The 26,674-nt window shown below is 42.3% G+C and overlaps 2 protein-coding genes across 2 annotated transcripts in view; both read left to right on the forward strand.

The window, feature by feature from the left end:
* LOC308103827 (uncharacterized protein) overlaps positions 1–26,674 on the forward strand; it is a gene marked incomplete at its 5' end in the record, with an annotated part of 236,042 nt that overhangs the window by 36,394 nt on the left and 172,974 nt on the right. The gene's annotated exons all lie outside the window — the stretch shown is intronic.
* LOC308103642 (tumor necrosis factor receptor superfamily member 21-like) overlaps positions 13,751–26,674 on the forward strand; it is a 60,162-nt gene continuing 47,238 nt past the window's right edge. Inside the window, exon 1 of the mRNA XM_080453732.1 lies at positions 13,751–14,149. Within this exon, the coding sequence (XP_080309858.1) occupies positions 14,120–14,149 (30 nt within the window). The 5' untranslated portion in view covers positions 13,751–14,119. The remainder of the gene's footprint in view (positions 14,150–26,674) is intronic.

The raw sequence follows: 26,674 nt of genomic DNA on the forward strand, positions 1-26,674 counted from the left end.
CCTGTCAGTCTACTTTCCTATCAATAAAGGCAGAAAAAGCCCCCAAAAATATCTTAAAAAGAAAGACAGCCATCCATTCTGTCAGTGGAAGAGTTATCTGTTGATTGCTTCTTCACGGTGTACACATGTGATTGATAAGATGTATAGTCATGAAGGATTTTTTTTTTTTGTCTGTACTACGCGACATCTACAGTATATTTGCTGTTGATGTTTTTTTGTTTGTTTGTTTTTTCATTGCAGAAGCCATTGGGACTACATGTACATGCTACAAAGCATCAAGTCAACAGCGCCATGACCGATCACTTCAAACAGGCTTCAGGTCGAAAGTGGTGGTGGGGGCTAAAGAAACGGACTGCAATCAACAACAGAATGAAGTGGTCTTCTTGTCTTTGTGGGCTCCTCAGCTTTATCAAGCCGTGAAACAGAAACCTTGCATGTCTAAAACTGTTTCGTTTTCAGGAAATGGGGAAAAATAACCTGTGTTCCAATGTAGTATTTAGTCACAAGCTCTTTTCATTGGTTAAATATTTTTGAAACCCACAGACACACTTGACCACTTTCGCTTTAATTTTTTTTTTAAATGGCAGATCTATAAGATCACATTCTGTCGCTATGCGTTGTGAGCTTGTGGATTCACTGTTTTTGCTACTTAAACTCATGGTTCAAGGTTGTTTTATGTTGTTACATCTTGTGCACAGATAAATGGACTGCATTTATGCATTTAACGGCTTTATAGTCTTTCCGGCCCTTCAAATCGCTGTACGATGTACTTCACATTCACCCATTCACACACCGATGGCGGAGGGAAACCATGCAAGGCACCAACCTACTATCGGAAGCAGTAGGGGTTCAGTGTCTTGCTCAAGGACACTTATGATACTTAGCCAGCTCTTGTATGTCAAAGTAGGGCATTAATTTACTAAATATTCTAAAATAATAGTCTGCACACTATGGCTTGCAGGGCACCCAGTTAAAAGCTTTATTGGGTATATCAGAGGTCTTCAACATTTTTCAGGCCAAGGACCCCTTAGCTGAGAGAGAGATGGAGCAGGGACCCCCCGCTACATACTGGATTCATGTTAAATGTGTGTTTTCAGACATTTACCCACTTAAAACCCTCAATACTTTGTAAACTTGAGCTTTGACCTGCTTTTTTTTTCCCTGTACACAAAACCTCTTTGCCGAAAATAGCAGATCTACAAGCTCGTATGCTATTTTCGGCTAATGTTCCCCCCAGAATAGGGATGCAAGGGTTCAAGTGGTTAATGTAAAAAATGAGAAAAAAAATCCCTATCACACAAAGATTTGGCGGCCCCCCTTCAGTATCTCTGAGGGGTCCTAGGGGTCCCGGAGCCCCTGTTGAAGACCCCTGGTGTATATCATACAATAAAGCTTTTGACTGGGATCCCTGCAAGCCACAATGCAGACTATTTTAAAATTGCCTGTGATTTTTGACATTTGTGACATTCTGCATGATGAGTACTTTTACTTTTGGTACTTTAAGTACATTTTGATGCCAATACTTTTGTACTTTTACTCAAGTACATTTTGAATTCCGGACTTTTACTTGTAACTGAGTACTATATTGCAGTATTGATACTTTTACTTAAATAACAAATTTGAGTACTCTTTCCACCACTGGTGTTGTGACACTGCACTTTTTGGACTTGTTTTATTTGTATATTCTGCTCTGTATATTATGATTATATTTGCACTGAAAATAACAGACTACATAAAGAAAAAGGTTTCGTACAAAGCTTTGCTAAATGTTTCTTTGTTGAAATGACAGGGAAAAGGGTATTGTGAATGAAGTAGAATTTTGCAGAACAATTTTAAAAGGTATAGTAAGAAAATGTGTCATTTCTATGCAGTGGTAGGCTAAACAATGGAAAACTATTACTTCCACTAACTTATATTTAAATATCCAGTAAGAGACCAAGACATTTAAATTTATATTTATCATATGAAAGGCTTCCATTACCAGGTACAGCAGGTAAGGACTTTTTCTAATAAATGTTTTTGTTTTAATAAATGATATATTCATTTTAGATTTTTGGAAAATATTAACCATCATAAAACAATGTTTGCACATGTAGAGTAGTGTAGAATAAGTGTAGAATTGACAGCGTGAGAAGAGAGGATAAAGAGAGGACAAGGAGAGAATGAGGAGAGGGTGAAGGGAGGATAAGCGTCCAACCGTCGGAATTAAGATCGCACAGAGAGAGCAGCGATGTCGGCGCAAAAGCGGCCAGCGACGTCGCGGAGACATCTTCCCAGTGAGCAAACGCTCCCCACGCGACATAGCCCCTACAATGCCCCTACAATGCTACAGAGGGACGTAGGCATAGGCACTACATCGGCGCTATGTCGCTGTGCTGTCTGGGTTAAAGCACTTCCATTTTAGAAGTAGGGATATGTCAGTAGGCCTAAATCCAGTGGTGGAAAAAGTAAAACAATGTATTTCTTAAAGGTAGGGTAAGTGATATTTTTTGGGTATTTCTATTTATTTTGTTAAAAAGGTTAAAGTAGGCCTACTGTATTCTGATAGTAATCATTGCTACAGAGCGTTTGGTCGGTCACAGGGGTCTCTCCAGCTCTTTAGTAAACAGAATATACGTACATTTTCAGGTAGGTGACAAATACTTTATACAGCAATGAGAACTATCAGAATATAGAGCTATTTAACACTTATTTTAACCAAAGTAAATCTCACCCTACCTAAAAGTAAAAGTATCAATACTGCAATGCAGAAATACTCCAGTAAAGTAAAAAATACCTCAAAATTGTACTTAAAGGACGACTTCACCCATTTTCATAATTGGTCTTCACTAATGGTCATGATAAAATGTTACAACTTTTTTTCTACTCTGTGTCTCATAGGAGGGCTGTGGACACTTCAGAAACCGCCTAGTAGTGACATCATTGTTAGGCAGTTTGTTTGTTTTTTTCAAACAAAGTCCACATTTTTATTTCAATTTGTATTAACTCGAGAACAATGGCTTCTATTATAGCATGCTAACTATCCAGGAATAAAAAGCTCGCAGTTTCTATTAGCTTGGATTCCCCATTGATGATGTCACTGGTAGGCGGGTGTCTGAACTATCCACAGCCCTCCTCTGAGACACAGAGTGAGTAGACAAAAATGTTACTATATTATAATGAGCATTAGTGAGGACCAATTATATGAAGATAGGTTGAAAATGGGGGACGTCGTCCTTTAAGTAGAGTACTTGAGTAAATGTACTTTACACTACTGCCTAAATTAAATCATATAAAAGGGAAAGTTGGACATATGCTATTTTTGGTATAGCCGGCCCTATAAGTGGGGTTGGGACACCTCATTAGTACACCCTTCGCTGTACTGTGATTGGCTCATAATTAGTACACCCCTAGCATTAGTACACCCCTAGCTGTACTGTGATTGGCTGACTCTATTGGCTGACTCTATTCAGCTCTGTGATTGGCAAGCGAGACACATGATGAAATCAATAACCTATAAATAGGACTGTAACACTTTTTTTTTAAAGTGAGCTTCCATCACTGTGATGACCACTGTGATGACCACACCGCCCACTTCACACTGGGTGTGATTTTTTTAAATACATCTTTATAATTTCTTGCTAAATGTATAATTAAATATTCATCTAAGAAACTTATGCAAAACAACTGTTCCGCCTGTACAGGATTAAGTTAGCAGGTCATTTGGTTAATTAAATGTGTGTTGTAATGACCAATGTTTACCGGTAGAGGTCAGCCTATACATAGTCATTGAAGAATACCTGAATGAATGAAGCATTTTCCCAATGTCAACATTATGAGTTGGTAATAATGTAACTGTCTAGATCAGGGGTCTTCAACGTTTTTCAGCCCAAAGACCCCTTAGCTGAGAGAGAGATGAATCAGGGACCCCTTCTACATATTGTAATAAAATTGTGTTGCAGATTGAACTTCTTCATAGATTTCATTGAGCTTCATAGACTTGTTTGACAGCACTGTCATCAGTGTAGGCTACTGTATGTTGGATTCAAGTGTATTTTCTGACATTTAACCACTTGTACCGTTAGTAGTAAACTTGACCTTTCACTCTGTACTTGGTCTGCCCTTTTTCACCTCTACACCAAACCTCTTGGCCGAAAATAGCCGATCTACAGGGGCGTTGTGAGCTTGTAGATCGGCTATGTTTGGTTAAAGTTCTTCTCAGAATAGGGATGCTAGGGTTCATGTGGTTAATCCTATCACACAAAGATTTGGTGGCCCCCTGTAGTAACTCTGAGGACCCCCTAGGGGGCCCGGACCCCCTGTTAAAGACCCCTGGTCTAGATAATCTGTGTATCATAAGGGCAGTTAGCAGTTAATTTTCTTTTGTGTTTTCGTTATTGGAACTTAGTAGGAAAAAAACTGAGATGTATACAGTGTAATGGACAGTGGTGGAAGAAATACTCAGATGATCTACTTAAAGTAGCATAGCAATACCTTAATTTAGAGTGAGAGTAGAGTAAATGAAAGTTCTGCATTCACCATTTTACCTGAGTAAAGTACAAAAGTGGCCTATTGGCATCAAAAATATGTACAGTATCATACATATTTACGTAAAAGTAGGCAACTGATTATGCAGAATGGCCCATTTCACAACAATAATATTATTGGATTAATACATTCATGTGTTCATCACTTTAATGTTGCAGCTGGTAAAGGTCTGACTGGTTTGAATTAGGCCTACTTTATGTGTTGCTGGGTATGGGCTTAACCTATAATACATAATCAGTAATGTATGTTTTCTAAATCTGCAAAGTAAGCTGTCAAATATTTGTAGTAGAGAACAAAAGACAGTATGCCTCTGAGGTATAGTGGGGTAGAAGCATATTAGCCTGCCTATAACAAATTGAAAACACTAAAGTAAAGTGAAAGTACCTCAAACTTGCACTTAAGTAGGCTACAGTACTTGTTACTTGAGTAGAGTAGTTACTTTCCACCACTGCAACGGATAAACAGGGAGTATTTGATCTTAGGGGTAAAAGCTCCAATCGGGTTTGCATTTTGTTGTATTTATAAGGATTCAGCTGCAACTAGGCTAAAATTGCTACAGGCTGTATGAAGGACAAAAAAAACAAAGTCAAATCAAGATAAAATCAGAATATTCAACACCAACGTCGAGTCAGTTCTCCTCTATGGATCAGAGACATGGAGAGTGACAAATATTACCACCAACAAACTCCAGACCTTTGTTAACCGATGCCTAAGACACATCCTGAACATCAGGTGGCCCGATAAAATACCAAACGCCAGCCTGTGGGAGAGAACCAACCAAAACGCCATCAGCCAGGATGTGAAGAAGAGGAAGTGGGGGTGGATTGGACACACCCTCCGAAAGCCAACTGACAACAGGTAGGCACTGGATTGGAATCCACCGGGCAAAAGAAAAGTGGGGAGGCCAAAACAGACCTGGAGAATATCAGTCGAGAGTGAGGCAAAGACAACCGGACTATCGTGGGCCCAGCTGAAGAAAACTGCCCAAAACAGAGTTCGATGGCGGGGTGTGATTGCGGCCCTATGGTCCATCTAGGAGCCTAAAGGAATAAGTCAAGTAAGTCAAGTATGAAGGACAAGACAAGTAATCCAAACAATGGTTATTTTTTCTAAACTAGTAGTTTATCCCTACTTTTACTGGCCCAATCGGGAATGATGCAAGTTGGTACGAATACAGGAAGGTACGTGGGCATTAGTGAAATCTGGGCACCAGGAAGAGTGGGCACCAGGCCTCGGGAGACTGGGCACTAGGGAAATGTGGGCACCAATACAGAGTGGGCACCAGACCTTGGAAGACTGGGCACCTTTTAGTAAAATAGGCCTAACCTTAACCGTAATCCTAACCCTAGTCTCAGTAAAACTATGCCTAAACCTAACCTTAACCCTAACCCTAATCTCAGTAAAACTATGCCTAAACCTAACCTTAACCGGCGATACACACATGAGTTTGAGGTCTACGGTTCTCGAGATACACGATGGACGGATACACACACTGACTGAGATTTTGAAAATTTATAGTAGGATTTAGTTCCATGGGGATATGATCCTTTTGTGTTTCAAAATAGAACAAATAAGACCCAGCATTTTAAGTGGTCTGTTAAATTCAATGATCAAAAACAGAAGTGATGGTTTATATTGGGCTTTTGCCAACACGTATCTGAAATATAGAGAAATTCAGTTGCCAGAGGCAGCACAGCAGTTGGAACACAGATTCAGAGGAAAAGGCAAATAGCCTACAATTGGGGAAGCAACAAGGTAACCATGATAGAAAGATGAAAAAGGTGAAGAAACATCGATAACTAGAAGCACAGGTCTCCGCCAGGTTAGGTAGGTTATTGTGGCCTCCTGGTGGCGCTATAATAGGCCAATGTGAAAAGGGTGCCATTTATTCTTAGGCCTTTCACGGCAATCGGACCTTGCATTCATGATTTGAGGCATTTTGTTCCAAAAATGTGTTTTGCTAAATTAGACCCGCTGGTGGCGCTATAACAGGCCAATGTGAAAAGGCTGGCATTTCTTCCTCGGCCTAATGGGAATTTGCGTGTGAAATTGCACGGAAAGCGCAAGCTGCGTTCATGATTTGAGGCATTTTGTTCAAAACGGACCAATCCTGCAAATTTTGGAAGCCAATCTTAGCCAATGAGGATGGAATATGGACAATCGGACAGATCCGTGTTGATCACATGACTATAGAGATACTGTGTACCGATTTGCATGACGTTTGGATAAAATCTGTAGAAGTAAAAGGGTTTTGCACAAATCGGCCTCCTGGTGGCGCTATAACAGGCCCATGTGAAAAATTTGGGGCAGAGGTTCTGAATTGGCATCCAGGGAGTGTGCGTGCACAGTTTCACAGCAACCGGGCCAACGGTGCCTGAGATTAGCTGTTCACAGACAGATGGACGGACGGACACACGGACACACAAACGGACACACAAACGGACGGACAGGGGTTAAAACATACTCTCTCGCCATGCCTTTCGGCCTGGCGGAGACAATAACAATACAGTATCAACAATATACAACAGTATACAACAAGATCCAGTATCCGCACTGTACAGTATAAGTGAGAGGGGAAAACAGTATCAGTGCAAACTAGAAAATGTGCTCCTCGGAGCACAAGTCTCCGCCAGCAGACCCGTGCTATTTTAATAGCACGGTCGTCCTGGTAGAACGGGTCGTCTTGGTAGAATGCGCGTGGTTTTTGGTGTTCTGCAGGGGCGACTGAATATGTAGTGTCTGCATCTAAAAAAAAATCTTCTTGAAGCAATGTGTCATATGGGAGTCCTCGTAATTGACTGGTTTGTTCAAATGCTTGTCTGTCTTCTTCATCTTCATTGTCTTGAACAGTTTCAACAGTTGATTGGTGTGTTTGATCTATGTCAGTTTTCTCTAGTGCTACATAATGTATTTGATCAAGGTGGCCAATTGTTACAGTATTAAGACTTCGGCCTTGTTGTGGGATCAATTCAACTCTATAGTCCTCTTCTGTGTTACTGTTGTAGATGAGTATGCTTTCTTAGCTTTGGCCTTCTGCGCCTTTGCTTGACCAATGTTAGCTGTTCTCAGAGGGACACACACACGCACGGACGGGTGATTTGTACTGGAAGGTACTGTTCCAATCAAGACTGATTGATCCTGTCTTACCTCACTTCAAAAAACATAAATGTTTTTTTGAAGTGACACACCTATTTATAGGATTTTATTTCGTCATGCGTCCCTCTAGCCAATCAAAGGCATTGGTGTCAACATATTGACATGTGTCACGTGGAGCTTGACCAATGTTACAGTAGCTTGGCTAGGAGGGAGGTGAACACACGGCGGGACGAAGCGAAAACATACTCTCCGCCTCCGGCGGAGACAATGATAGAGTCAGTATCAGTACAGTATTGTCCTCAGAATGGATGTTACTCCAGAGTTATTAGTCAATGGACTGAGCAGAGCGGCCGTGTTCGGCATTGTATAACCTCATGGCTACTGGCACAAAGGACAGACCAAGTCTATTGTTTTTCTGCTGGGGTCGGATGAATCTGCCTGAACCACTGCTGCGCAGTCGGACCTAACCTCGCGTCACCAGGCTTTACACGGCAGTCCAGTATCTCCTCATGGAGGGGAGGGGTTAACCAGAGCTTCCAGCTTCCTCCCAGTTCTCACCTCTGCCACCTCCTCTGTACTATCCAGTTTAGCACAGATGACAGAGCAGAGCCAGCCTTCTTCACTATTTTGTTGTTGTCTGTTTGTGTCCCTTATGCTGTTGTGGCCCCCCAGCAGGCAATTGCAAAGAAGAGGGCACCAGCTATTACAGACTGGTAGAACATCTGCAGCATCTTGTTGGACGTGCCAAAGGATCTAAGCCTCCTCTGAAAGAATTATGTTTATATTTGTTTGCAGTGATTAATAAATGATAATGTGATATTAGCAACATAGACATAACAAACAAACTGTGAATCCTGATATAAGGCTTGACATGAGTCTTTGAAACTCCTACAATTAAGGCAGTCTTTGAAACTCTGCAAATTACAGTAAAGGCAGAGTCTTTGAAACTCTGCCAGACAGATTATAGCTCTGACATAGGGAGGTCTGGCCTACCTCAGTGAATTAGGTTTTGATGTTGGATATACAGTATATTATGTGTGTGTGTGTGTGTGTGTGTGTGTGTGTGTGTGTGTGTGTGTGTGTGTGTGTGTGTGTGTGTGTGTGTGTGTGTGTTTGCGTGTGCGTATGCGTGTGCGTGTGCGTGCGTGCGTGCGTGCGTGCGTGCGTGCGTGCGTGCGTGCGTGCGTGCGTGCGTGCGTGCGTGCGTGCGTGCGTGCGTGTGGTTGCTTAATGATCTACTGTAGCTATAATACTTCAATTTTGGAAAGCCCCACCTTAAAGGAGACTTGGATCTAAGTTGTGGTTGTACTTCAAGATAGCTAATGATGGTTGTGTGTGTGTGTGTGTGTGTGTGTGTGTGTGTGTGCGTGCGTGCGTGCGTGCGTGCGTGCGTGCGTGCGTGCGTGCGTGCGTGCGTGCGTGCGTGCGTGCGTGCGTGCGTGCGTGCGTGCGTGCGTGCGTGCGTGCGTGCGTGCGTGCGTGCGTGCGTGTGTGTGTACGTGTGCGAGTGCGTGTGTGTGTGCATGCGCGTGCGTGTGAGTGCGTGTGCGTGTGCGTGTGTGCGTACGTGTGTGAGTACATGAAAGCCCTGATTGATGTCTATGAAGAATACTGTTGACTTAAGAGTGAGAATCTCTACATTAAACCCATGGCCAATAAAGTTAGATCTCACTCTCCCTGTTTTTTCTCTCTCCCCATGCATGTGTGCATTATCTATGCACCGTACAGTATGTGCACAACTATGCACAAGCACACGCACAAGCACACACACACACACGCACACGCACATGTGCAAGCACGCACGCACACACACACACACACACACACACACACACACACACACACACACACACACACACACACACACACACACACACACACACACACACACACACACACACACACACACACACACCACACACACACACACTCAAAGAGTGTGACACTGCTGAGTAGACAGCAAACTGTAGGTAGAGAAAGACACTGTGTTGACAGTATTATGCAGACTGGGTGTTGTGAGCTTTCAGATCTGCTTTTTTCCGAGCAAAAAACGTTCGAAAAAAAAAAGAGTTAAATCGATAAATTGCGATTATCAAACATAAATAGCAAACATCAGACAGTCTACATTTCACAAAAGGATATCCAACTATTTCAGTCTGATCCCTGGCCTGACCAACATTGCTGCTCACTCATGCTGCAGAGCAGAGCTGACGTTCAGTAGGTCACAGATTACTGGGTGATATCCTCACTGCAGTTACTGGGTGATGTGGACTTAAATAGAACTATATGGGAAATAATGCTTGGTTACTAGGTAGGGAAGAGGAGCTTAGGTTGAGAGAGAGAGAGAGAGAGAGAGAGAGAGAGAGAGAGAGAGAGAGAGAGAGAGAGAGAGAGAGAGAGAGAGAGAGAGAGAGAGAGAGTGTGTGTGTGTGTGTGTGTGTGTGTGTGTGTGTGTGTGTGTGTGTGTGTGTGTGTGTGTGTGTGTGTGTGTGTGTGTGTGTGTGTGTGTGTGTGTGCGTGCGTGTGTGTTTGTTTGACCACAATTTGTTTGCGTTCCTTTGCTTGTGTCTGAGTGTCTGTACGGCCATGTGTGCTTACGTGTTCGTTTCCCTCTTTATGTCTCTTGCTCAATCTCTTTCCCTCTCTCTCTCTCTGATAGTCTACTTCTCTCACTCTCTGAATCTCTCTTTCCCTCCTGCTCCCTCTCCCTGTCTGTCTGTCTCCCTGTCTGTCTGTCTGTCTGTCTGTCTGTCTGTCTGTCTGTCTGTCTGTCTCTCTGTCTGTCTCTCTCTCTCTCTCTCTCTCTCTCTCTCTCTCTCTCTCTCTCTCTCTCTCTCTCTCTGTATGTCTGTGTCACTCTGTCTCCCCATGTTCTCTTGCCCTCCTGCTCCTCCCTGTGCGTTTCGCCTCAGTCTGACTGAGTCACTAACCCACTTAGACTCTGGCTCTTCTCCGCCAGAGGAAAGCAATGCGGCACGTGAGGGCTTTTTCTCTTTTCATCCCCTTAGCTCTCCTGCCCTCCCTCCAACCCCAACCCCCCACAACACACCCAGTTCCACCCTTTCCTGCTCCACGTGCACAGCAGATGGTCCTCTGCTCTTATCAGTTGGTGCTATTTGTAGTAATGTCTGAGGCTATAAGCACGAAGCGGCTTGCTTACTGCACGTCTGCCTGGGTATCTGGGTTGGATGGAATCTTGCCACAGGCTGGCTGACTGGAAAGCTCGATGAGAGCTCCCTGAATTAGATGCAGGGCTTGATGTTTACAGTATAGCTTACTGGATGGTTGGAATGACTGGTGCTCCACTGACACATATGCAACTCTGACCGTGATACCAACTGTGCTGTATTTCACAGGTGGTGCAGTGTTTAGGGATTAGAGTTCAGCCATTAAACTGCCCTCACAGAGGCTGTGATGACACCAAATGGACCACTGACTGTAAGGCCCAATATGTGTATAAATGTTTTCACTGCTCTTTCTGTATAACTAATTTCACTCTCAGAGAGTGTACAAATGTAACCAAATGGCCGCTTACGGCACTGGTTCTCAAAGGGGGTCTAGGGAACCCAGCGGTCCTTGAGTGGGTTCCATGGGGTCTCCAGCAAAACAAGGAACAAACACTTGAGCCTTAGTTCATTTATTACAAATGGGGGTCTGGGTGGCCAATACATATCAATGTGGGGGTCATTGATATGAAAAGTTTGAGACACCACTGCCGTATGGGCCCATTTGGTTACATTTGTACACTCAGAGTTAAAAATCGATACTTTAACATTGAGGATTTTACTGTGCACTTCCTCGGGTGCTATTTGAGTGTACTTACAAGATAATCACTGTGAATAAAACACTGATTGCCTGCATGGCCAAGGTCTGTTTTAATATTACTATACAGTAGTTCTATGGGCAGATCACTGCCTCCGTGGTGCTCATCAACAAATCAGGGATAAGAAAATGTAGCCTACACTGTTCCACAGCCTGCTTGAAGACTGTTATGTTGCCAGTTGATGTTTTTAGAGCACAGGACTGTAACCACAACAGGTTTTTGCTTCTTCCTATTTGTTTTATTTTCTTTACTAACTATAGCCTTATGCTTGGAAACTATATGCTTGGAAAATATTCTTATAATATCTCTGGGGTCTGGCGTCAAATGACAAACCGTCTATTCAAGAAAGCAACCAGTATTTAAGGTTTTCTGTGACCCTGTAGTGAAACCGGACTGATGCGCATTCTCCTATCTTGTATGACCTGTTGTCGGATCAGGGTATTATCTGTTTACTGCGGCTGTGACTCCTCCAGTCCTTTCTAATTGTTTGCTTGCATCGTGATCTAGGAATGTATACGTATTCTACTGTGAGTGAAATGTCATTATATATAATTCTGGATGAGAGCATCAGCAGAATTCCTGAAAGGTATAATGAGTAAGTCCTCACTATAGCCTTGTTGGTTGATTCTGTTCTATAAACTGGACATAACTGAGCAGGGATATAGGCTACATATGTTATATTTATCCCTGCTTCTGGACAGACTGAATTAAATACATGCGTCTCCTTTTGGGAAATGTAGGTTGTCTGATATGTTTGATTTTTATGTTTTTTTTATATCGTTTTGTATTTGTTTCGAAACATCATACAAGAAAGAAAAGTCACAATAAAACAATAAAAGTTAAAATACAAAAATAAATGAAAAACAAATCCAACTATCTCAATGAACAATAAATCATAGATGTTTTCGAAAAGTAGTGGATTGAAATAAATTAATGAATGAATGTTTAATTCAGAAACAGCAGAACCAACCAATCCACCAGCTCACAATGTGCCACTATCGGCTATTTTTGCTAATTGTCACACAAATAAGAATACAGGACTTAAGTGGTTAAGAAAATATCCCCTCCTTTGTTTTTGTTTTCCAAATAGAACCCTGCATACAGGGTAGCTTCTTGTGTTTTGGCTTACATCAGAGGTCAGTGTAGAGAGCAATCAGGTTTCAAGAGTCAGGTGAAGCAGTAGTAAAAAAGGGTATTACACAGTACCGACATTGGTAAAATGATGTTAGATCACATTTCAAAATGGGACACAGTAATGGAGGCTATTATTTGTGTAAACTTATCTTTACCAAGCTTGGGGTTCAGAGTGAGAGATAACCTGTTTTGGGCAAAATGTGAACAGACATACTGTTGGCTATATTCTATTTAACTGGTTCTCAGTAGGGTCCTCATTGTGGGGGTTCCAGCTGTTCCTCAGCTAAATGATTGATAGTTACCAAATGGATCCTTACTGGTCTGCAACCCAGAGAATGTAGGCTACGAATGGAAACAGTCAACCATTATCCTCAGAGTTAACGTAGAACATTGAGTATATTAGGGTCACTCACAGAGGGGAAAACAAGTAGGCATAACAAATGGGGGTCTTTGGCCATATGCATATCAAACTGTCATTGAAATAATAAAAGATTGAGAATCATTCTGTTCTATTATTTTAAGCTCTCTCTCTCTCTCTCTCTCTCTGTAGATGTGTAGGTCTTAAAATATATTAAATTGTCACTTTAGAAATATGTAGATACCCTGTACAGTATGTATGCTGTTTTGTTTACTGTTGAGTGAGAAAACAATGTTGCACATTAAGCTAAATCATCTGTGGCCCCCCAGAATAATTTGGGGACCCCCCAGACCCCCTTTTGAAAAGATTTGTCAGGGACCCCCACAAGAGAAGATCTGTGACATTTGCAGATCTACAACGACACACACACACACACACACACACACACACACACACACACACACACACGCGCACACACACACACACACACACACACACACACACACACACGCACACACACACACACACACACACGCACACGCACACACACAAACATAGTCAGCAGTTTGGGCAAAACCTAACCCTCAAACTTTATAGGTACGTCATACAGTGAACGCCATGTGAGAGAACCATTTTTTTCCTCCACGAACCGGTATGAGCCAGAGCAGCACATGTATCTATCTATCCGGAAACGGGGACTCGTTGCGGGCTTTTCATTGGTGACGCGTGTCGGCAGCGCGCGCCCCGCCCGGACCTGGCTCTGACTGACTACAGTGTGGTGTGCGCTGCTGCTGCGGCACAGAGAGCAGCAATAAGCCTCCCCTACAGCCAGTGTGTCTGACTGTGTTCCTTATCCATCATCGCTATGGGAATTACAGCGTTCTTGATGAACCAAGCTCTCATCCCGTATTACTTGAAACCGGTCCACTTCGAGACACAGACTATAAAGACCTGAGGGGAAGCCTGCCAGTTATAGTTGCTGAGACTGTCTTTTTTTGTACAGACGTGGTCATGATGGCAGCAGTGCGCCTGGCCGTCCTGAGCTGATGCGATGCGAGGAGGATGAGACGGAGACACCTTGGGAGATGAAACCAAGCGGTTCTGTTGCTACCAACACTTGTCCGGGGCCGATTTTAGCCGGTTGTCTTTTTTACATCGAGGAAGAATCGTGAGCAGCGGGAATGGCTGTCATTTTTATGCCACTGCAGGCGGTGAGTTCATCGATATGTGATTTATTTATTATTTTATTTCTTCTTGGATGTTCAGGATTCCCCTAGCAGGTTCTCGACTTAAAGGCGCAGTGCCTGCTTTTGTACAGACCCTGCCCCGATCTGCAGCAGTAAAACTTATTGCTTATTATTAGCCAAGTAGAAGAGATGAGCCTCTTAATAATTTTTTATTATTTTGTACCCCATGTACCCCAAAAAAAACAATGAATTTAACCTGTGTAATTTCTACTTTATTCATCTATTGATGAAATGCACAAAACAGAGGGCAGTGGAAGGATGGAGAACAAGAGCACTGCAATCTATTGTTTAATTTTAACTTTTGTTCACCTGGAAATGTCAGTTGATGCTATTATTTTACAATGAGCCTATCTATCTATTGTAACAATTTAAACCATATATTTTTTGACACAAGGCATAGAGGAATTAGTTAATGAATTGTCTATTGTCCAAAAGCCAAGGCTGCCTATTTCAAAAGTACAGATAATATGGTCTTATCAAATTTGTAGGCCCTATCCATTTCTATTTATCCAAGGATAAACCATAGTAGAAAATCACTGATTCTAATGGCATATCATTTTGGAATGAAACTAATAATTTCCCAGGAGTATTTAGGCAAATTATAAGAGCTGGTCCCCCCTCTGACAAGGCATCCTAAACAAAGACCTTTGTTTCATCACACACTGTGTAGCAGAGATTGGCTGCAATTGAGATGTGGATCCGCCTTGCCTTCCTCTGATGTTGACATTTGTGAACAGAGAGGGAGGTCTCTCTCTCTGTGGGAGCTTTATGAATCATGATAAACATAGGAAGTAAGCTACAATGTACAATGTAGTAGAATTTATAGTACCCTGGCAAAATGAATGATCATCTGTGTGGGCCAGTAACAGTGGGGACTGTGAAACCTCCACAATGTTGAATTGGTGTGTACTGAAGTGTTCCGAACAAATTGTTTTTTTTGTGGATTACTGAAGCGTTCATTTTGTATTTACAAACGTACAGCTACACTTAAAGTTATACGCTACGTGCACTATTCTATTACAGATTGTAGGTTACCTAAATTAGTGCTTCACTGTCTTTTTACGAGTACAACTCCACTGGAGTCCTAGAGTTACTGGCTGCCCAGGAAAACTTTGATCACTCACTATGATTTATCATATAACAAGGCGCAACACATTGAACGACAGGAATCATACAGTATTAGATTCCAAAGAACACAGTAAAATCCGGTGTTAACAATCCAGGATTAATATAACTCTTAAGAGGTTAGAAATGGACCTGAATGGATCATTTGGGTCAATTTGGCTCATGACATACTTGCAGTAGCCTAAACAAATTTCAACCTAATCAGATATACAGGTATTTCCTGTCATAAATTAGGGGTGCAACAATTAATCAAAATAATCAATTTAATCTGTTATTAACAAATATCGATAATTTGATAAAATAATTGATTAATAATCAATCCCTATTTTGGGCATTCTCATTATCCTATATTAGAATTGGCTTAAGGGGCCGGCGGACCTCTGATGTCACGCCCATGTCACTATGACTCAGCCATAACCATATAAGGAGTTCCCAATGCAGCTACGCCCAAATATGGAGTGTGTCGTCTAACCTGTGTCATCATGGCATCAGGCGCAAATAAATCAATCAGCTCCATATATGGGCACAAAAGGGGGTATATACTGATGACATCAGGGATGACATCAGGGATTTCCACATAATGGGCATAAAAAGGACAAGGACTGACAAGATACAGAGATCTCCGTATATGGGCCTATCAGTCCGATTGGCAGTGCGACGTAGGGCCCAAACTCTAGATGTGAGGGCCGCGTAGTGGCTCGTACCTCTAGTAGGCGAAAATCCTTTTAAATAAATAAAAACAATTTAAAAACCTTTCAAAATAGTGAAAATAGCTCATCTACAATGCAACACGTTGTGAGGTTGTACGTTGGTTTCTTCCTAGATTTCTTCAAGTTCTAACACTCCCTGTCTGAGGCACTGGCAGAACACTGCCTCTTCAGCACAAATAATATTCACTAGTGGCCGGTGATGGAGGCTTGGCTCTGGATATTGTCAGTGCAGAATTAAAGCATGACTGACCCTAAACAGGCCTGCTCTCTATGAGCTGCACGGGCATAACCCAGAGTGGCATGAGGACTTACAGTGCAACAGGTGCTTGTGTGTGTGTGTGTGTGTGTGTGTGTGTGTGTGTGTGCAATCGTGCGTGTATGTGTGCGTGCCGTGAACCCCTTGTTATGTAATACCCTTCTTTACACATGCACATGCACATGCACACACACACACACACACACACACACACACACACACACACACACACACACACACACACACACACACACACACACTAACATTGTACAATATTGGTTTAATTGGATGAAAAAGGATGTCAGATGGTCCCTGCTGCTAAAACAGTGTTGTGTTAGGAGTGGGGACACTGTGTACCCCACAGAGCCTTATCACAAGGCTACACACACACACACACACACACACACACAGACACACACACACACACACACACACACACACACACACACACACACACACACACACACACACACACACACACACACGCGCACACAAACACACGCACACAAACACAGACACGCTACATCCAACACAGAAGTTATATTGTGCTGAGTCATCATTTTATTCCATGTACAACAAAGAGGGCTTTCCCAAAGCTGTAATGTAAAGCAGAACTGTATTATGTCAAAACAGACATATAACTGAATTCCAATTTCACTAAACCTCCACTAAATTCGGATGTTTATAGATAGAACCAGAATCCTGCTTATGGACTTGAATTGAACTTGCACCTCCTGTTGTTGTTGTTCACACAGTGGCCATTTTGCTCTTAAATCATATATTTTATATATGAGGGTGAGGGGCATCTGGATTGACTGCCCTGGTCTGCCGATGCGAAGGGTTCCAAGGCGGACAACAATGGCATGCATGGCATCCACATGCACAGACGTTCTGGCTATTTTTGGATGTTGTTACAAAATGTAAAAACACACACTTGCCAAAATATCCCCTTTCTGTTGTTCATATTAGGTTACTTACTGGTTTGAGGCGTTCGCTTGCCCTTTGTGTGTGTTAGCCACGGGCTTGGATATGGTGAAGGACTAGATTTTGGAGATGTTATACGTTAACACGCACACAGTCGCGCACACACACACACACACACACACACACAGACAGACACACACACACACACACACACACACACACATAGTGTCACATAATGTTTCTCATAGACACTTGACCCTTGCAGTTTGACAAGGCTTGTACCAGTCAAATCATGCAGTCACGGACGGTACACCTACACCTGTCACATGCAAAGAAGCTCATTCATGTTAGATTGTTGCAGATAAATGTGTATGTTCAACACATACAGGTCAGGCGTGTCACTGAGAGCTGAAACGCAACCACTATTTGAATACTCATAATTTCTGCTCTTGTGTTTGTCCCCTACAAACAAATTGGCCCCGATGGGTGTGTCTTTGGGTGTTTCTCGGTTGGCTGTGGCTGGAGGCTACATTGCAGGGTGTTCTGTTCAGTCAGCCAGGGACTGTCAGGGGGTGCAAGCAGCATTTTGCTGAGTATTTGTGGTTTGTGTGCTTGTGTGTGTCGCACACATTCTGAATGTGTGTGTACTGGTGAGCGCGTGTGTGCATGACGTCTCGACAGGAAGCAGCTCTGCAGTGGTGCAGTGCCGTGCCACCACGCTGTCTGTTACTGGCACACTGGTAATCAGGTTCTGCCTCGCTGGCTGCCGACTCCACCCTTATAACCCCCCCCCCCCCCCTTACCTCTTCTCCCCTGTTTTTGACTCTTCTCCACTCCTCCCCTCTCTTCTCTTCTCTTCTCTTCTCTTTGACCCTCTCCTCTCCTCTCTAATTTAATATTAGCATAATATTGTTCTGAAACATAACTGGCATTTTGGTAATCGACCAAGTGCAGCAGCTGTAGGTCTATAGAAAATTGTCTTTGTGACATTGGGGCACTGCAGACTTAGTAAAAGACATTACACACAGATGCCAGGCTAGTGATAGTGGTGCTATCCAAAACTGAATCAAATTCTCAACATTGCACTTTACACGATTTAACATTCGATCACAATGAAACAATGAAAAGTTGACAAATAATCAGCCCCACCGAGCCAGAAGAAAGCAACATATCAGGTAAAATGTCTCATTATGTAATTCTCTTGTTCAATACAGTCTCTGGCTGGCTGGCTGGCTGGATGGATGGGGTGGGTTGGGTGGGTGGTCTGTCTGTCTGTCTGTCTGTCTGTCTGTCTGTCTGTCTGTCTGTCTGTCTGTCTGTCTGTCATGCCAGGCAGCTGAGCGATGCAGAGAGGAATAGAGACATGGCTGGCATAATAAGAGGAATGAGTCTGGCTGGCCCTGGAATTGAAAGTGATTCATTTGCTTTGCTTAGCCAGTACCACTGCAGTGGTGGGGGGTGGGCAGACAGTGTGTGTGTGTGTGTGTGTGTGTGTGTGTGTGTGTGTGTGTGTGTGTGTGTGTGTGTGTGTGTGTGTGTGTGTGTGTGTGTGTGTGTGTGTGTGTGTGCGCGTGCGCACGCGGCAACAGCAGCAGTTGTCTCCTGACAAAATGCCAACAGTGCACTTCTTGTGTCTCCTCTCTTTGCTTTATATCTTTTTCTTTGCCAGACAGACAGGAAGTGTGGTCGTGACACGCGACAGGTTGTTGTTATCGGCCAGTTTTGGCTGCAAGGAACTGGCTGTTCCTGAATATCAGACACGTTAGGAACACACACACACACACACACACACACACACACACACACACACACACACACACACACACACACACACATTGTATAATATTGGTTTAATTGGATGAAAAAGGATGTCAGATGGTCCCTGCAGCTAAAATAGTGCTGTGTTAGGAGTGGGGACACTGTGTACCCCACAGAGCCTTATCACAAGGCTGCACTGTTCTGCACTCGCTGAACGTTACTTCTGACTTATCTTTCACTGTATAGCCCAGCCTCTCCGCATCAGACAACGCGACTGCATGCCAATGAGAAACGGAGAAAGAGGTGTGTTTATGTGTGTGTGTGTGTGTGTGTTAGAACCAGAGCGATACAATATATCGGTCCAGCCATTATTTGCCATACTTTCTTTTTATCTCTTTCGGCAATTATGCAGTCAATGTGACCAGATCTTTAACCGCTTTCAACCTGGCAACCATATTCTGCTTTTATCAATCATAACGCTTTAATCAAACCAAAGTTTTTCAAATTGATTGGAATTGATTTCCACATTTATGACCAAATATCAGTCAGAAACATCGGTAATTGGTGGGCTGGGACTCCAAAATCATCAGATGAAAAAATCGGACATCGGTCGGGCTCTGTGTGTGTGTGAGTGTGTGTGTGTGCGCACACGTGCGTGCACGCATGTGTGTGGTGGTCGGGGTCAGCCAGGGGTCTAGTGTCTTGCTCAAGGACACTTCCACATACTTGTCACCTCGCCTGCTCTACCTCCTGAGCCACTGCCACCCAGAGAGGAGACAAACAAAGGGTGACAGATAGAGGGACAATGAGAGGAGTGACAGTCAGCCAGCCAGTGGAGGAGAGCAAATCAGGTCTGCGGATGAAGAAATGAGGTCATGTAAAGTTAAGGAAAGCCTTTCACGACCTTTGTATTGTTTCTCAGAGTCGGTGAGCTTTGGAAAAGTTTTAAGTTTTATTATACCCCAATGGATTTCATTTGTAGATTCATGTCATTTAAGTCAATTCCTAGCGTGGTGCTGACGTGTTTTGGTGTTGAGGATTGTAGTTCTTTGGAAGGGAATTATCCATAGAAACATATGTTTCCCCATACCCTAGGTGGGGTTGGCGAAAGGGCCTACTCTGTGTGGAGTTTGCATGTTCTCCCCGTGTCTCCTAGGGTAGTTAATACCCTCACAAAAACATGTAGTAATCCTGGTCACTATACTGCCTCCCCCTGGTCAGCCGGGGCGCCTGATGGAGGGGAAGGGAACTGGTTGGAATAACGTGTTCCTTCCACGCGCTACGTCCAACCAGGGAAACGCTCCCCTGTCGGGTGACAAGAAGGTCAGTTGGCTCTCATGCATTGAAGGAGGCATGAGCTCGGCCCTGGCCTCGCTAGGCTGGTGGGGGGAGTGTAGTGCCCAGGATCACTTAGCAAATTGGCACCGGGTGAAAAAAAAAAAGGGTTACAAAATCGAGGGATACAAATTATAGAAGTTAAAAAGAAACATATGTCTAGACTAAGTTTCCATATATAGTGTGGAAAAAGTAGTGTATGTTTTCCCATGAGCGGTATAACAGCACTTACTGGCATATTAGTCATGTAATGTTTGAAAGTTGTCCTCGTGGAATAGAAGGAACCTGTACGATAGTTCATCTCCAGTTCAGCCCATGTCTGCAGATTACATTTTCAGTAACCTTTTTAAAGTTGCATTTCCTTCTTTCATTAATACACTCATTATTCTGTTGTGGATGTTTTGATTTAGAATCCATTATTGTAGTTAGTCATCGTTAACTTAGAAGCAGACTCATGCAAGGGTTGCCTAGTATTCACAGAATAAGCTAATATACTGTGTAACGTATACAGTACATATGCAGAGGGCATGCCTGTACAACATTTTTTAATTAAATAAAAAATTGAAGAGAAAAGAGGGAGGATAGAGTTGCAAAAGTTAACTAAATCCATGTTGATTTTAATCAAATAATAGACTTTCTATCGAGTAGTGAAAATAGCCCGCAACGTGGCGCAATTCAAAGAATAAAACTCTTAAGTGGTTAATAAGACTATATATTATATTAATAATAATAATAAAATAATATATATATTTATAAAAAAGTAATCGATAGAATAATCGCTAAGCAGATAATGGATAGTTTCAGTCTCGGAGGAGGACTAGCAGGGTCATCTATTATGCGGTAACACACAGCAGGTTCCCTGTTAGTGGCAGCGTGAGCATGCATTCCCTCCGCTCATTGGTTCCTCATGGTGAATGGGTGCATTGACATCAGTAATGAGCATGGTGTTGAAGACGTACTCTGTCATGCCTCTGGGAATGAATGGAAAGAGTGGTGGGATTGTCCCCCATTAAGCACTTCCACCCCTCAGCTATGTAATTAACCACTTACTGTAAGCCCTACTGTACATACTTTGTCGTACGACAGATTATCTAAAATAGCCAATCTTTTATTTTTTTTATTTTTTTTTACAATTTTGCAGTGGTGTAAAGTAACTAAGTACATTTACTCAAATACTGTACTTAAGTAGAATTTTGAGGTATTTGTACTTTACTTGAGTATTTCCAATTTCCAATACTTTTACTTCTACTCCACTACATCTCGGGTCCAAATATTGTACTTTTACTCCACTACAATTATTTGAAAACTTTAGTTACTAGTTACTTTGCAGATATAATTTATTACATTATAAAACATACATTAACCACTATTACCCTATTTCATACCTAGGCTATTTGAAAATAGACGATCTACAAGCTCACAACGCGTCGCATTGCGACGCGTTGTGAGCTTGTAGATCTGCTATTTTCAAACATCTTTGTACTTTTACTTTTGGTACTTTAAGTACATTTTGATACCAATACTTTTGTACTTTTACTCAAGTCATTTTTTGCTTGTAACAGAGTACTTCTGCATTGCAGTATTGATACTAAAACATTTGAGTACTTTTTCCACCACTGCAATTTTGATTCTCTTTTGAAGAATTGCCCAAAATAGGGACGCCTGAGTTAACGTGGATAACAGTACAACTGTACTCACTCCACTGCACGTGCACACGTGAGTGCGTGCGTGTTAGGGCATTAACAGAATAGTCGAAATAATATTCAAATATTCGACTATCAAACCGACTATTCGACTATCAAACCACTATTCGATTATTCTATTAATTTTTTTTTTTTTTTTTTATATATTTTTTTTAGTGGCTTTTCTGCAGCAGACACACGCAGCTGTGAGCTCTGGTGTGACGTCAACTCGCATTCCTTGAGTCGAGTCATCAATGCCATTGAAAAAAAAGAAAAGAAAAAAAAAACGTAATTTTTATTTTTTTATTGTTTTATTTTTTATAATCAAATCGATTAATCAAATATTCGAATACTTATAGGTCGAATAATTCGAATGCTAAAAATCACTATTCGTGAATGCCCTACTGCGTGTATGCATCCCATCAGAAAGAATTCACATTCACATGCACCGTCAGCAGAATTCTCCCCTCAGTGCACCACTTCAGAACCACCAAATCCTGTTTGTTCTGTCCGTCAACAGCCCCCTGCGCCCCTCCCTCCCCTCCCCATCCACCCCTGGCCTTGTGTTTATGGGTCTGGTGGGAAAGCTCCTAATCTTCATTCACATTCAGCATGTGGATGCACAGTTCTCACATACGGACACGTGCACATATGTGGACCACACACACAGACCCGCACACACGCGGGCGCGCGCGCACGCACGTCATGTCTGTTTCCTGTTTTTTTTCCTTCTGTCCTCTTCATCTCCCCATCTTATCTCCTCTCTAAAGCCCAAGCGATGCCAGATTTTCGTGCCCGATGCCAATCCCGATTCTAGAGAGTGCTGGGCCAATGTTTTGACTGATGTTTTGTCGAGAAGTTCAACATGTTCGCATTCATTAGAAAAACTTTTATTAAAGTTTCTTTATTTCAGAACATTTTAACTTCTAAGCAAACTAGTACATATAAAATACACATAAAGTGAACTTTATTTTATTTGAACAAAAATATAAAAAATAGCCAATTTACAAACTCACAAGGCGTCGAGTTGTGATGCATCGTGAGCTTGTAGATGTACTGTTTTTAAAACCTTTTGATTGATTGATATCTTTAGTGATCATGAAATAAAAACATGTCACATGTAACATAGTATACTGTACATCATCTGACCCACCATAATCAAAAGGATAACGCAAATCAAAAGGATAACGCAATGGAAACAAGCTTACAGCTTGTTTCCATTAGGATGAGGTGTGTATGATGTCATGTAGTGTGAAAAACTTTCGAGAATGTTCACCTATAATGACGAGGCCAAAACAGGGACACCAGGTTGGAAGTGGTTACAAATCGGGACACAAGATTGGACACATAATTGCAGATAAAAAGTCATACATCGGCCTGGCTGTACTCCCTTCACCAAGAGTGTTCTCATGAGCTCACGGAGGACGACACATGCCTCGGAGACGTGCCTCATTCAGTCATTTTGTCACACAGCTACAGGGTGGGATGCAATGGGAATATTATTGTTGACACGCTACTTAAACACTAAAGCAACAGTGGCTTTTCCAACGGCTTTCATGCGATGGGGGTTAATGGGACTTTCATTCACAACATGAAAGGCCCTTGTGAATGATCATAAATAACTATGCAAATGTTTAAACATGAAAATGTCATGTTTACATGACAATGTCATGGTTACTGGCGAAACCCAAGCATTTCGCAGAACACTCACTCGCTCAGTGACGGCGCCGAAAAATATCACATGCTATAAAGATACAGTTGTCCTGACGTGTGTGTGTGTGTGTGTGTGTGTGTGTGTGTGTGTGTGTGTGTGTGTGTGTGTGTGTGTGTGTGTGTGTGTGTGTGTGTGTGTGTGTGTGTGTGTGTGTGTGTGGGTGGGGGGTGGAGGGGTGTTTGTATATCATTAGTCATAAGAATGATTCCCTTAAAACCTGTTGGTGGCCTCCCAGAGAAGAGAGAGAAGGGCATAAAGGAAAAAGCCAGAATCAGTTGTCAGTCTAATGGATTGCTAGCTGTCGCTTAGCAACGAAGAGTACTTCAAAGGTAGCTACAGTAATGTGCATTTGTCATTACAGTAGTCGTAGACGGTGGGCAGCACTTAATGGTCAACCGACTTTCCTAAGGGATAGGATGACTCATAGTGAATATGTGAAATGACTCCGGCCAAATGGATTGAGTCACCAATGTTTTTTCTTGTAGCTTTTAGTTGTGCTCTACTCTACTTTTGTATTACTATTGTCACTTCATATCAGCTCACCCAGTGATACTGATAAATATCAGTTTTATTAAGGTCTGAGGTTAAGCAATTCATACTCAATGAATAATACTTTTGCAAATATTGCCAGTATTTTTGGCTTAAACTGTCTCTTTGTCTCCCTCTCATTCTCTCTCTCTTCTCTTATGCTCTCATTCTCTCTCTTCTGCTGTTTCTGCCTCTCTCATCTTATGTTTCTCCCATCCTCTCTCTCTCTCTCGTCCACCGGTACTACCTAGAGGTGCTGCGATCATGATTTTTTAGATCCGATCCGATTCCGATCAGGCAGCATAAAACAGATCCGATTCCGATTAATTCCGATCCGATATGGCACGGCAATTAATATTAATATCTATTTTACTAAATGTTAAAAAATGATTGATCAAGTGATATTACTCAAACAGAGAACATAACCTCCACAGAATAATAGTCAACAAGTTCCACAACAGTAGTTTAGAAAAACTGCCCCATTTATTATTAACCAGTGCTAATGGGTTCACTTTAACTTAAACAGCAGCATTAAATAAAATACAAAATAAATGAAAAGATCCTGTGTAACACAAACTTGGCTTCCATTTGACATGGTAATTTCAGGTAAAAAAATAAAAGTAATGACTTCTAAAGTCACAATTTCTCACAAATATAAAAATTAATAAAATCCCTTTACAACAATACACACACAATATTGTCCAACTGTTCAACGCTGAGTCCAGGGCTCCAATTCTGCCCAATGCTACCATTGTTCTACTAAAACAATAGGGTGAACAAATAACAAAACGTATTAATAATATAGTCCACAAGTTCCACAACAGTAGGTTCTGAGAAAAAGTAACTGACCCATTTATTATTAGACGTCTCCAATGGGTTCACTTTAACTTAAAAATAAAATAAAAAATAAATTAAAAGATCCTGTGTAACATAAACTAGGCTTCCGTTTGTCATGGTCATTTCAGCCAGGTAAAAAAAAAAGTCATGACTTCTAAAGTCACATAGGCTATAAAATAAATGAAATCCCTAATAACAAATCACACAATATTGTCCAACTGTTCAACGCTATGAGTCCAGGGCTCCAATTCTGCCCAAAAGCAATGCTACCATTGGTCTCCTGATCACCTTGACATTTTGAAAACAAGGGCACAAAACATTCAGTTTTTAGTTTACTACTAAATCACCTGCTCCATCTCCACTTTCTGCAGTCCAAGCATGATGGGGAGATTCTTTTTTAAGAAAATTAGCATTTCGGTATGCTCAGCTGTCAGCTTGTTCCTTTTCTCGTCTAAGATAATTGACGCTGTGCTAAAGAGCCTCTCGCTCTCTACACTTGTGCAGGGAGCACAGAGGAACTTTGCTGCTGTTGCTGCCAGGGTGGGGAATCGAGTGCTCTTGCTTTTCCAGTATTCGAAAGGATTGCTCTTACGATCTAGAAGAGCCTCGCTGAGGTAGTTCTCCATTTCAATCACTGACCCTGAGGTGACCTGGTCAGAGTCAGAACTGGAAGGACCTGCTGCGCTGCTCTCAAATATCTCATCGAAGATGCTGCCAAGGCTGCTGCTCGCACCCTCCACCCGTGGAGTCTTCTCTGCAGGCTCTGACACGGATTCAGCTTGAGACCTGGCCTTCAGCATATCTTCCATTTTCCCCACCTCTGCCCTTAATGCCTCCTTTGCATGTCTCACCTTGTCTGCATTTGTGAAGTACCTGGTATAAATATAAAATATTTAAAATGATCAAATAATGTAATCAGTCATGTATATGTATTTTGGAGCTTTTTCACGCTCACAGACACAGTAATGATAAACACAGTGATTATGTAGCCCACTTCATATCAGTATGTGTGCAATTTATTTATTTATTTTTTAAATAATAATATAATAATATGTTTTAATTCCCTTACTTGTCTTTGTACCGTGGATCGAGTAACGTTGCCACGACGTACAGGGGCTCTGATTCCACATTAGTGAAACGTTTGCGGACTGCATCCAGAAGGGTGGTTTTCATCGTTTTGATCCCGTGGTCATCTTCGTCCTCCTTACTGAGAAAGCGGATCAGGACATGGACAGAGGGGATGACATCAGCTGCGGTGGCTGAGGCAGCACTGACATTAGTTGTTAGCTCTTGAAAGGGGGCGAGAACCCTCAATGTCTTCTCTAACAGAGCCCACTGGTTTCCTGTTAGATTGGCTGGCAGGCTGTGTTCAGATGAGTAGGACTGCAGTACCCTCTTCTGATGAACGAGGCTGTCAATCATGCATTTGGTACTACTCCACCTTGTTTGGACATCCTGTTGCAGACGTGTTTGTTTCATTTGCATCTCTCCTTGTATGTCAAAAAGGCGTCCATAAGCCAGGGGGGAATGCTTAAAGTGGCCCACTATTTTTCTCCCGTTGGCTAATGCATCACTTACAGCTCGCTGTGACAAAAGCCCTTCATGCACTATGAGCTGTAG

Source organism: Gymnoscopelus braueri, assembly GCF_963280865.1.
Source record: "Gymnoscopelus braueri genome assembly, chromosome: 16".
Taxonomy (NCBI): Eukaryota; Metazoa; Chordata; class Actinopteri; order Myctophiformes; family Myctophidae; genus Gymnoscopelus; species Gymnoscopelus braueri.